General features: G+C 51.5%; 1 protein-coding gene across 2 annotated transcripts in view; it reads right to left on the bottom strand.

The window, feature by feature from the left end:
- Window positions 1-4,032, bottom strand: part of ARHGAP33 (Rho GTPase activating protein 33) — an 11,431-nt gene extending 7,399 nt beyond the window's left edge. For both annotated transcript variants that reach the window (XM_012809103.2, XM_012809104.2), the window contains exons 1-10: window positions 3,979-4,032; window positions 3,262-3,354; window positions 2,331-2,453; window positions 2,168-2,245; window positions 2,017-2,083; window positions 1,880-1,939; window positions 1,641-1,793; window positions 1,457-1,559; window positions 181-325; window positions 17-99 (exon numbers count right to left, since the gene is read on the bottom strand). In XM_012809103.2, coding sequence (XP_012664557.1) covers window positions 17-99; window positions 181-325; window positions 1,457-1,559; window positions 1,641-1,793; window positions 1,880-1,939; window positions 2,017-2,083; window positions 2,168-2,245; window positions 2,331-2,453; window positions 3,262-3,354 — 905 coding nt within the window. In that variant the 5' untranslated portion in view covers window positions 3,979-4,032. The remainder of the gene's footprint in view (window positions 1-16; window positions 100-180; window positions 326-1,456; window positions 1,560-1,640; window positions 1,794-1,879; window positions 1,940-2,016; window positions 2,084-2,167; window positions 2,246-2,330; window positions 2,454-3,261; window positions 3,355-3,978) is intronic.
- Between the last annotated feature and the right edge of the window lie 7,482 nt (window positions 4,033-11,514).

Here is an 11,514-nt window from a genome sequence, read left to right as displayed (position 1 = left end):
GCCCTTCCTGGTTTACCTATAATGTGGTGGCGGCAGCTGTTGGATGACATCGTGGACCCGTACCAGACGTTCCTCTTCCCCAGGCACTGACATGGCCTCCTGAGATGGCGGACAGGCATGATGAGGGCTGGGCCAGATGTGCCCCAGCCACCCTCCCACCTGGCCAGCTCCCTGACTCACACTGAACTTCCCATAGAGCTGGTAGGTGAGCAAGGGGTTTGGCAGCTCTCGGAAGTAGAGCTTGCAGAGGGAGGACACACTATGGATGTCCTGCAGGAAGGCAGGGCCAGACAGTTCAGGGATCCTCTCACTGTCAAACTCATGCCTGAGACCACATGGCAAGGAGGAGGAAGAGTCAGGTCAGAGCTGGCTCACCCAGCCAAGTTCCCCTTACTCTTTCCCCCAATGTCCACAGATGGGTGTGACCCTCTTCCCCAGGTCCTGCGCTGGGCTCTTCAGAGACAGAAACTTACTGAATTCCCCCAACAACACTGTGTGGCACAGACAGAAGACACTGAGGCTCAGGCAGGAGACACCTCTGCCTATAGCTACCCAAGACTGACTCTAGAGTGTGAACATGTTCCTACCATGAAGTGGCATCAATCACCTGGCTTTAAGAGGTCACTGGAAAATGTGGGTAAAATTCCAGCATTTCCCTACCCCCAACTCTCTGGTGGGGCCCTGCTGCTTGTGGCCAAAAGTCCCGCCCACCACAACCTCACACCTCTCTCGGTACTTTCCCTGGCTTCAGCTGTCACCTCTCAGCCTTCTGTTTAGCCCCTTGCTCCTGCCTCATTCCTTCTCACCTCCAGACTATCCATCCATGGCTCAGAACCCTCCTCACTTGGAGTAAAAGCCAAAATCCTAATAAAAAGACTCTGCATGTGCTGCCCTGATGACTTCTTGGACATCATCTCCTGCCACTTTCCCCTTTGCCCTGGCTGCTCCCTCCACAGCTTTCCCACAGGGCCTTCTGTCTCCACTCCTGCACAGCTCTCCCCACAGGCCCATCTGGCCAGGCTACTTAGAACTGTAGCGACCCTTCCCAGCTTACTGTTCTGGTCCCTTTCCCCAGCCTATTTTCCCCACAGCACTTGCCATCTTCTGGTAAACTGATATTTCCTTGTTGGTCTCTCCCTCTAGCATGTGAGTTCCATGAAGGCAGGGGGTTCTGGTTCTCTCATTCATTGCTATGTGCCCAGGGCCTAGAACAGTGCTTGGTATGCAGCAAGTGCTCGGTGAAGCTTGACCCCTCTGCTTGGCGCACTAACTTCTAACTCTACTCTCACTTTTCAGGCCTTACTTAGCTGGGGAGTCACCTCCTCAAGGAAGTCTACCCCAACTCTCTGCCCCACTAATTCCCAATAACTGTGTCCCTAGCACAGGGCGCATGGCTGGAATAGAGATGGTGCTCACTAATGCGTGTGGACAAAAGGGGTTGGTGGAGGGCCCTCACCGCAGCCTCTGGATGTTGGAAGACACGCCTGAGAGCCGGTAGATTCCATCCACCACCCCGTGGGCCTCGATAAACTCGGAGCAGCAGCGCAGCACCTGGGGCACTGGGAGGAAGCAGCAGGTCAGGGATGGGCAGGCTGCCTCCTGTGCGGGAAGGTGAGGTCTTTGAGTGCCTCAGGACTTACCGTCCTGGCCTGAGTTGCTGAGGTGCTCTCCAAGGTCGCAGCCAAACACCCTCTGCCGTAGGATTCCCCGCTGCCGAAGGCGCTGCCGAGAAGGGCGGGAGCGCATGAAAGTGCGGAGGAGGCCAGCCAGTTTCCCACGTGGCCGAGGCACAGCTGTGACAAAGACAGGCCACATGGGGTGAGTGCAGCCATTAGCCTAGGGGGAGGGAGGTAAGGACCTGACCCCTTGTTTGTATTACCTGAGGTCAGAGATGAGATACCCTGGGGAGCCGGGATGCCACATGAAGGACCATCAGAATCTGCAGGGTGAACAATGGGTGGGAAGGACGGATGGAAGGGGAAAGCTGCAGGAGGGCCTCCCACCCGTGGCACTTACCAGCCTTTAGGCCTGGACCTGGCCGCTCAGTGAAGAGTTCCACACACTCACTGGGGAAGAAACCGACCTGAGGAAGGGTCGTGGTCAGTGGTTGGGCTGCCCATGCTAGCACAATGCCCTAGCCCTGCTTCCAACCCCCAGCCGGGCTCACCTGGAAGCCACGTTTGCCCCGCCACCAGCTGCGATCCTCCGTGGGTGGCATGTCAATCACTGAGACGATGTCTCCCACCTGGGAGTGGGCAGTTGGAAGGAGGGGATCAGAGGGGCAGAGGAAATGGAGAGCCCAGATGGAGTCTGTTCCCCTACAGCCTTACCTCGAATGATAGCTCATCTGGTGCCTGGGCTGTGTACCGTTTCACCACATGAGCAGCGGCCACCGCAGGGATGTTAAGTGAGGCCTCCTCACTGAGGAGCAGTCGCCGGCCATGATTGTCCAGCTGAAGGGGAAGCAGGATGTGGCAAAGAGAGGCCAGAATGGGTTAATAAGGCAGAAAAGTTCTTCCATGCCCAATGAAGCTACTGCCTGTCCCTCACCTTCTATTGCTCAGAGCCATTAGTCAAACACCTAAATTCCTGCCCCCTCTAAAACAAACTTTCTTTCCCCTCACAAGTCCTAGAACTCTCCTGCCCCTAAGTCTTCCCCAGCCACCCTGTACCTTCATCCTCTATGGCAGACACTGCATGTTTGCTATCTAACACCCTCTGAGGTGGCGCCTGTAGCTCAGTGGGTAGGGCACCACCACATATACTAGGGTTGGCGGGTTTGAGCCCAGCCTGGACCTGCTAAACCACAATGACCACCACAACCAAAAAATGGCCAGGCGTTGTGGCAGGGGCCTGTAGTCCCAGCTACTCGGGAGGCTGAGGCAAGAGAATCACTTAAGCCCAAGAGTTTGAGGTTGCTGTGAGCTGTGATGCCATAGCACTCAACCAAGGGTGACATAGTGAGACTTTGTCGCAAAAAAAAAAAAAAAAACCTTCTGGACTAGGCCATTCTATAGTGGGGTGTTCTGGGAGCTATAGCCAAACCCATTTCTGATACACCTTTAAATCCTTACATCCCCACCATTCAACATCTGCCAGCCACCCCCCTAACACACACTTTCTCTCACAGGCATGCGCCCACACAGATGCTAAAACATCTATGGCCCCTTTCTTTTCTGTGCCCACACATACTCCCAGGCAGTTCTTGTCCCTCAGACACTCCCATCCACTCTGAACTCCAAGCCCACTGCCCAGGCCCACCTCCATCCAGGTGAGTACAGGCCCACAGTTGAGGTTACTGTCCACCAGTCCTGACAAGGTCTCCAGGTACTGCAGCAGCAGTGGTACCAGCATCTGGGGGCAGGTTGTTATGGTGGACTCCTGTGAGTGGACCTTGAGGAGCCCACTGCCCTCCCATACCACCCTAGCTCATCTCTGGGCAGGGCTGAAATTCCTCCTGAATGCATAGGTGCTGCTTAGGCTGTTAAGTATAATAGAAATATAATAGAACCTCCGTAAATTGACCAAGGGAGTGTAACAGACTGGTCAACATACAGAGGTGGTTAACATAAGGAACTAGGCCTACTATACTGATAGGAACTAGGCCTACTTACTGTGATGCATGTTGGGTCTATAAAAATTAGGTCAACTGAAGGAGGTGGTCAACTTCAGAGGTTCTACTGTAGTTGCCTACCAATTGGCAAACTAGGCTGTGCCAATCTTCTGAGTAACCCAACTGGTATAGCCATGCTGACCCTCCCAGGGAACCCTCTGGACCTCTTAATGATCCTAAAAGTAAATAGAGCTAAATGTAGTAGAATCCTGCTGTTGTTCTAATGCTTCTCCATTTGGATTGGTTGGGACTTGGGCCACACTGATGTTTAAATGTTTATCGATTCCCCCTTACTTTGACAGTTTCACAAATTGCTGATGAGGACATGCTGATGGCTGAGCAGGCTGAGACAATAAGCAGAGTACCTGGGCAGCCCTAGCACCCTCTGGGGGTGGGGGAAGCTCTGGAAGGCAAGAAAACCTCCGGTCAAATATGCACCGGTGGAGGTGAGCATCCAGGGAACGAAAGTCATCGTAACTCCGGAGAACTGGCCAAGAACGGCCCTGTGGGAGCAGGAAGGACAAAAGGGAGCAGTAGTTCCATTACACTGTGCTGAGGACTATGGTGGCCAGTTACTCAGCCTAGATAAGAAGTAGGGGTAGCCTCACCTGACACGTCACCTGTACCCCAAATACCAGCTCATTCTCTCCAGAGAAGCTAGGACCTTCACGGTCTGGAGATAGCAGGAGCTGCAGAAAGAAACAAAAGCTCAGGTGAGAGCTTCACTTTTGTCCCAGTCCTCACCTTTCTAGGCTGACACTATCTAGGGATGGATTTGGGTCCCTCTCCTATACCTCCCCAAGAACAGACCTGGTGATATGTTCATCAGAGTACAAGACTCTGGCATAGAGCTGACACCTAACAAAAGGTTATTGAATGAATACAAAAGCAAATGGATGAATGAAAGAGCAGCTCTCCTCATCGCTCCAGCCCTTGCAACTTTTGCTACTGACTGCTCAGATGGGTAGAAAAGCCAGTCATAGGGACAAATTTCAGGCGTAAAGCATCTGATATTTTTGCAGAGGTGGGGAGGATCTCACCTTTCCACCTGGGTATAAAGCACTCCTACCTGAATGTGGCCAAAGTCAACATTCTCATAGTGAAAATGGGCACAATCAGCCAGCCGGGGGAAGGGACCTCGAGGAGCTGAGAGCCTAGGAGACAAGTGACACATTACCAGTGGCTCCACAAGGCCCATCTCCCACCCCCTTACCCCACGCTCCTAAACTGAGCCCTTCCCTCCTTCACCCCTCACCTCTTCCCAGGCTTCCCCTTCACATTGGGCCCCCCAGTGGGAGGTAAGGGCTGCACTGAGCCCTCTCCTGGGCCATCCAGGCTGTCAGTGCTGCGAGCCTGTAGATCGAAGAAGAGAATCAGAGGCCCCCAGAGATGGGAGCAGAGAGACAACAAGAGCATTGTTATCTGCCGGCCTGGGTGTAGAGGCTGGGTTGCTCCACACACTGCTCTGAGCATGAAGTAGGAGAGTAGGTCAGGGAGATGTGAGGGCTGGGCTTAGGACAGGCCTGCTTCTTCGTGTGTGGTCTGGGGTGGTGGACTGGGACCAAGGGTGAGACAGGCGACAGGAGAGAGAGCATTCTGATCCCATCCCTCCCTGTTTAAAACCCTCTGTAGCCCCTACAGTGTACAGTTATCTCCTACCACTTCCAGGACAATCACAGCTCTTATCTCATCAGCCTTTCTGCTTCCAACCTCTCCCTTCCCACTGCTAGCTTCTTCTCAAGAGGCAGAATCATTTCACAAAACACAAATTTGCCCAGTTTCTCCATAGATTCTGGACCTTCAATAGCTCCTTGTCTTCAAGACAAAGTCAGAATTCTTTGGTCTGATAATCAAGGCTTCCCTGAGCTGTTTTCTCTTTACTTCCCTGGTCCCATCTCTCCTTAGTGCTCCTGCTCTCAGAGCTCTTGAATTTCTATGAGTCTAAACACCATCTTTTTGCTTCCTTCTTGGCCTTTGCAAAGGCTATTCTGTTGGCCTGAAATACATGTCCTCACCCTTCTGCTAGGTTCGTTCATCCTCACCTTTCAGGTCTCAACTCACTTGTGCCACCCTCCAGAAAGTTCTCACTTTCAGACCCTTCAGACTGTGCCAGGTATCTGTGCTGGACTCTCTCCATCTCCCTGAGGTTCCCCTATCTCAGGCTCCATGTCTCTACCTGAGCTTCCCCCTTTACAGCCTTCAGCATTCTGAGAAGTCAATGTCTTGGTGACAAGTCTATCTTCCTCACTGGACTGTGATCTTCTGATAATCAGGGCCACAGGCTGAGAGCCCCTGGCATGCCTAACACAGAGCTGGGCACATAGCTGGTGGGCTACACAGATGGGATTGTGCCTGATTTCTCTCAGGAGGATCCTGGATTCCCAGGGCCAGACCTGTCACACAGCAGGGGCTGGTACAATCTGATGAATAAATTAAGCCATAGCCAGACAAGGAGGGATTTGCCCAGACTGGGCTCTAGCTTCTTCCTCCTCCATATCCTTGCAACACGGAGTTCACTCTCAGGTCTTAACCTCAGGTGCTCTTCCCCTCCAGGGGAAGCTCCCCAAGACACGATGGGATTTGACTCTCTCTGTGCCTGGAGCACAGGGCCTGCACAGAGGTGGTCTCAGTGAATGCTTATTAAATGAGGGAATGAGGGAATGAATGGATGAATGACGAGGGAATGAGGGAATGAATGGATGAATGAGCGGGAGCAGTATGTTGGGAAAGGGAGATGGCGGGGAAGGGGATGAACACGAAAAGATGGAGAGGACCCAAGGACCAAGTGCAGACACAGTGCTGGTTTGTTAGGATACAGTAAGGAGGAGAGTGGCTGGAGAGATTGGGGTAAAGGTTCAGAGTGGAGGGGGTGGTGGGTGCCTTTTGAGAACTAGGATGGGGTAAAAAAAACGAAGGAGAAGGAGAAGAAAAGGGTCAGGCTGAGGAAGGAGCTGGGTGGGGGTGGGGCTCGGGAATAAGAAAGGGGCTGTTGGGAGGAGGCGGCGGCGGCTACACCGGGGAGGGATGAGGGTGGGATAAGGATGCTAAGGAAGACGCTGGGATGGGGGCTGGTGAAGAACCCAGGAAGCCCTGAGGGGGCCACCCAAGTGGCGCGGGTCTTTCCCTAGACCAGCCCCACCTTCTCCCAAGCCCGGATTCTCAGGCGCTGTCATCCCTATTCAGGGCGTGGATGGGGATACACGTTGAGGGGGCGGGGTCGACGTATGGGCTCCAATTCAGGACCGGGCCGGGTACGAAAAGGACCACTACAAAAGGGTCGGGGGCTGCACAGGCCCTGGGCTCGGGAGGGGCAGGGGGTGGGGCGCACTGGGCGGGGCTGAGCGCGGACAGACTGACACGCGGACCGACCGACTGACGGCCGCATGGGTTCCCTCACCACCATGGTCGCGTAGCCTCCTCAGGCCCCGGCCGCGTTCGACCCCTCGCTCATCCTCGTCGCCGCCGCCAGCGCCGCCGCCGCCGCCGTGGCGACACAAAGGGGAGGGCGAGAGCAGCGCGCGGGCGGCTGATGGCCCCGCCCCTAACGGCTGCCGGTGGCTCCGGCGCGCGCCCCACAGGGGCGGGGAGCAGAGGGGACGCGGCGCCGCTTCTTATTGGCTCCACTCTCGGCCTTAGGAGGGCGCCCCGCCCACCTGAGGCTTTTCATTGGCTTCACTTTAGGCCCCATCCCGGGTTCTATTGCTTCAGTCCCGCCCCCCCAATTTGACAGCCCCACGCCCATGCCTGCTTTTCATTGGCTGTTATCCCCTTCCTGAGACACACCCCCAGGTTCTTTATGCTTTGCTTCCGACACTTCTAACACTCAGCAATGGACCCTCCCCTTTGTCCACGCTCGGTAATTACTCCTCTGACATTCTTAAGAGGATTTTCCCATGGCCTCAGGGCTTTGCTCCATTCCTCAAGATGCTTTTCAAAGACTTCGTCTTATAATACCACCTTGTCATTTCTCTCCTTTCCTTTCCATTCCTTTTCTTTCTTTCTTTCTTTCTTTTTTTTTTTTTTTGTTTGAGACAGTCTCACTTTGTCGCCCTCGGTACAGTGTCGTGGCATCATAGTTCACAGCAACCTCAAACTTGGGCTCAGCCTCCCGAGTAGCTAGGACCGCAGGCTCCCACCACAACACCCAGGTATTTTTAGAAATGTTTTCTCGCTCTTGCTCAGGTTGGTCTCCAACTCCTAAGCTCAGGAGGGTGGGATAAGGATGCTAAGGAAGACGCTGGGATGGGGGCTGGTGCGGCCCTGGGGGGGCCACCCAAGTGGCGCGGGTCTTTCCCTAGACCAGCCCCACCTTCTCCCAAGCCCGGATCCTCAGCTGCTGTCATCCCCATTCAGGGCGTGGATGGGGATGCACGTTGAGGGGGCAGGGTCGACGTATGGGCTCCAATTCAGGACCGGGCCGGGTACGAAAAGGACCACTACAAAAGGATGGGGGGGGGGGCTGCACAGGCCCCGGGCTCGGGAGGGGTAGGGGGTGGGGCGCACTGGGAGGAGGTGAGACGCAATCCACCGTCTTTGGCCTCCCAGAGTGCTAGGATTACAGGCGTGAGCCACCAAGCCTGGTCCAGCACCTTGTCATTTCTGACTCTGATCCTGCCCTCAGAATGCTGAGATATTTTTTTCATTGCCTCAGACAAGCACCCTGGGACACAGCCCGAGGGTCTCTGCAATTTGGCCTGGCCTTAGGAACAGGGTCTCACTCTGTTGCTCAGACTAGAGTGCAGTGGTGTCACCATAGCTCACTGCATCCTCAAACTCAAGGGCTCAAGCTATCCTCTTGAGTCAGCCTCCCAAATAGCTGGGACTATGGAGCCCACCACTGTACCCTAATGTTTAAATTTTTGGTAGAACCTGGATGTTGCTATATTGTCCAGGCTGGTCTTAAACTCTTGGCCTCAAGCAATCCTCGCACCTTGGCCTCCTGAAATGCTAGGATTACAGGCATGAGCCTGCACCAATCTGGACATTTTCTTTGTCTCCTCTTCTACATCTTATAATGGACCTTGACTCGTTTTTCCCAGGAAAAGGTTTAGTTCATAATGCCAGAACATAGTCATGCTTCCCATAAAGCTAATCTCAGTCATCCTGCTATGTATGAGAACATGACCAGAAAACACTGTAACAATGCCCTCTTTTCATTGGTCATACCCTCAACGAGGTCCTCACCTCAGAGGATACTCTCTGGGTCCATTCATTCATTCAAAAACTTTGATCACTTAATTTGTGGATACATAGATAACAAAAACAGGGAAAAATAGTACCCACATTGGAGCCCCAAAGCTAGGGGGGCCACTTGTGGCTCAGTGAATAGGGTGCTGGCCCCATATGCTGAGGGTGGCGGGTTTGAACCCAGTCCCTGGCCAAACTGCAACAAAAAAACAGCTGGGCATTGTGGCAGGCACCTGTAGTCCCAGCTACTTGGGAGGCTAAGGCAAGACAATCCCCTAAGTCCAAGAGCTGGAGGTTGCTGTGAACTGTGATGCCACAGCACTCTACCAAGGGCTATAAAGTGAGACTCTGTCTCAAAAAAAAAAAAAAAGCTATGGGGGAGAAGACAATAAATAAAATGCATATATTAAAATATAGAATATTTAGAACATGATCAGCTCTGTGGAAAAATTAAGCAGGGATTGGGGAAAGGAAGTGCTCTGAGAGAGATAAATGTATACTTATTTATTTCAACTTATTGGACAAACCTCAGTCCCATGATAAGGATTTCCCACAAAATGTTACCTCTGGCTAGAGTATTTCCCCCCATCAACCCCTACCACCAGGTTTTTTTGTGTTTTTTTAGACGGAGTCTCAAGCTGTCACCTGGGGTAGAGTGCTGTGTCATCACAACTCACAGCAACCTCAAACACTTTGGCTCAAGTGATTCTCTTGCCTCAGCCTCCCAAGTAGCTGGGACTACAGGCACCCACCACAATGCCCAGCTATTTTGTTGTTGTTGTTGTTGCAGTTGTCATTGTTTTAGCTGGCCTGGGCCAGGTTCAAACGCACCAGCTTAGTGTACGTGGCTGGTGCCATACCCCTGAGCTATGGGCACTGCCCCCTACCACCAGTTTATTTTTTTTTAAAGACAATCTCACTTTATCACCCGTGGTAGAGTGCTGTAGCATCACAGCTCACAGCAACCTCCATCTCTTGGGCTTAAGAGATTCTCTTGGCTCTGCGCCTGTGGGTCAAGTGGCTAAGGCACCAGCCACATACATCTAAGGTGGCAGGAGACTTGCTTGAGCCCAGGAGTTGGAGGTTGCTGTGAGCTGTGAGCTGTGATGCCACAGCACTCTACCCAGGGGGCTAGCTTGAGGCTCTGTCTCAAAAAAAAAAAAGATTCTCTTGCCTCAGCCTCCCAAGTAGCTGAAACTTTAGACACCCACCACAACGCCTGGTTATTGTTTTGTTGCAGTTGTCATTGTTGTTTAGCTGGCCCGAGCTGGGTTCCAACCCACGGTATATGTGGCCAGTGCCCTAACCACTGAGCTATGGTACTGAGCCAGCAATTAGCGTCTTGTTCAATGTTCTTCTTGTCCACTGGAATGACCAGCTATAGAGCTATGAGGCATCACATGAGAACTGTCACTAGGTTTGTGCTTTGAGGAAGCCCAAACTAATGGAGGGATGTATAGGCTTTCTTACCAAGCCCTGCCTTTTAGTCATTTCAGCCCTGGAGTCAGAATGTGAGTGAAGAAGTTCCAGAGGATTCCTCCTCACAGCTGTCATCACCTTTGAGTCTTCTACTTGAACTCTCAGACCTCATGGAGCAGACAAACTGCCCCAACTATGCCTTGTCCAAATTTCTGACTCACAGAATTCTTGAACATAATAAAATGAATTTTTTTTTTTTTTCAGTTTTTGGCCAGGGCCAGTTTTGAACCCACCACCTCCAGTATATGGGGCCAGTGTCCTACTCCTTTGAACCACCAACGCCACCCAATAAAATGAATATTCTATGCCATTAAGTTTTAGGGGTGGTTTGTGACCCAGTAATAGCAATTAGGATGCCCCTTTGTCATGTTAATCGTTTTAAGTGTAATTTCCTCAGGAATCCTTCTAGACTCCATCCATGCCCCAACTAGATCAGATTATGTAACTATAAACATCTTTCATTTCTCATATCTAAACAGCTATTTCTTGTTGATTTCATTTAAATGTATAGTTTGTTCAAAAAGGGCAAAAACAAATATGTATGATGTCTGTGACATACAGGTGAAAACCCACCCTAACTCTTTTTAATAAATATAGGTATCAAAACAATCCTTATCAAACATTCATCATAATTTTTATTAAGAAAAGTTCCTAACATACAGCAAAGTTGAAAAATTTTAGACACCCATATATCCACCACTTAGATCCTACCGTTAACATTTTACTACATTAGCCTTATGTTACTTCTACCTGTTACTCTACTTATCCATTAATCTAACTAATCTTCAGAACCATTTCAACATAAATTGCAGCAATCAGTATACTGTCCCTTAAATATTTCAGTGTATATATATATATATTTTTTTGAGACAGTCTCATTTTGTCCCCCTGGGTAGCGTGCCATGGTGTCACAGCTCACAGCAACCTCAAACTTGGGCTTAAGCAATTCTCTTGCCTCAGCCTCCCAAGTAGCTGGGACTACAGGTGCCTGCCACAACGCCCAGCTATTTTTTTTGTTGTAATTATCAATGTTGTTTGGCAGGCCTGGGCTGGGTTTGAACCTCCAGCTCCAGTGTATGTGCCTGGTGCCCTAGCTGCTGAGCTACAGGTACCAAGCCAGTTGTATGTATCTTTAATTAGAGTCCAATATTTACTTCTCTTTTGAGGCAAACCTTACATATAATAAAATTCACAAATTTCACTGAATTTGGTAAGTGAATATACCTTTGTAACCG

The sequence above is a fragment of the Otolemur garnettii genome, unplaced genomic scaffold (assembly GCF_000181295.1).
Source record: "Otolemur garnettii isolate 467f Iridium unplaced genomic scaffold, OtoGar3 scaffold00100, whole genome shotgun sequence".
Classification (NCBI taxonomy): domain Eukaryota; kingdom Metazoa; phylum Chordata; class Mammalia; order Primates; family Galagidae; genus Otolemur; species Otolemur garnettii.
This window is presented reverse-complemented; position numbering and strand designations above follow the sequence as displayed.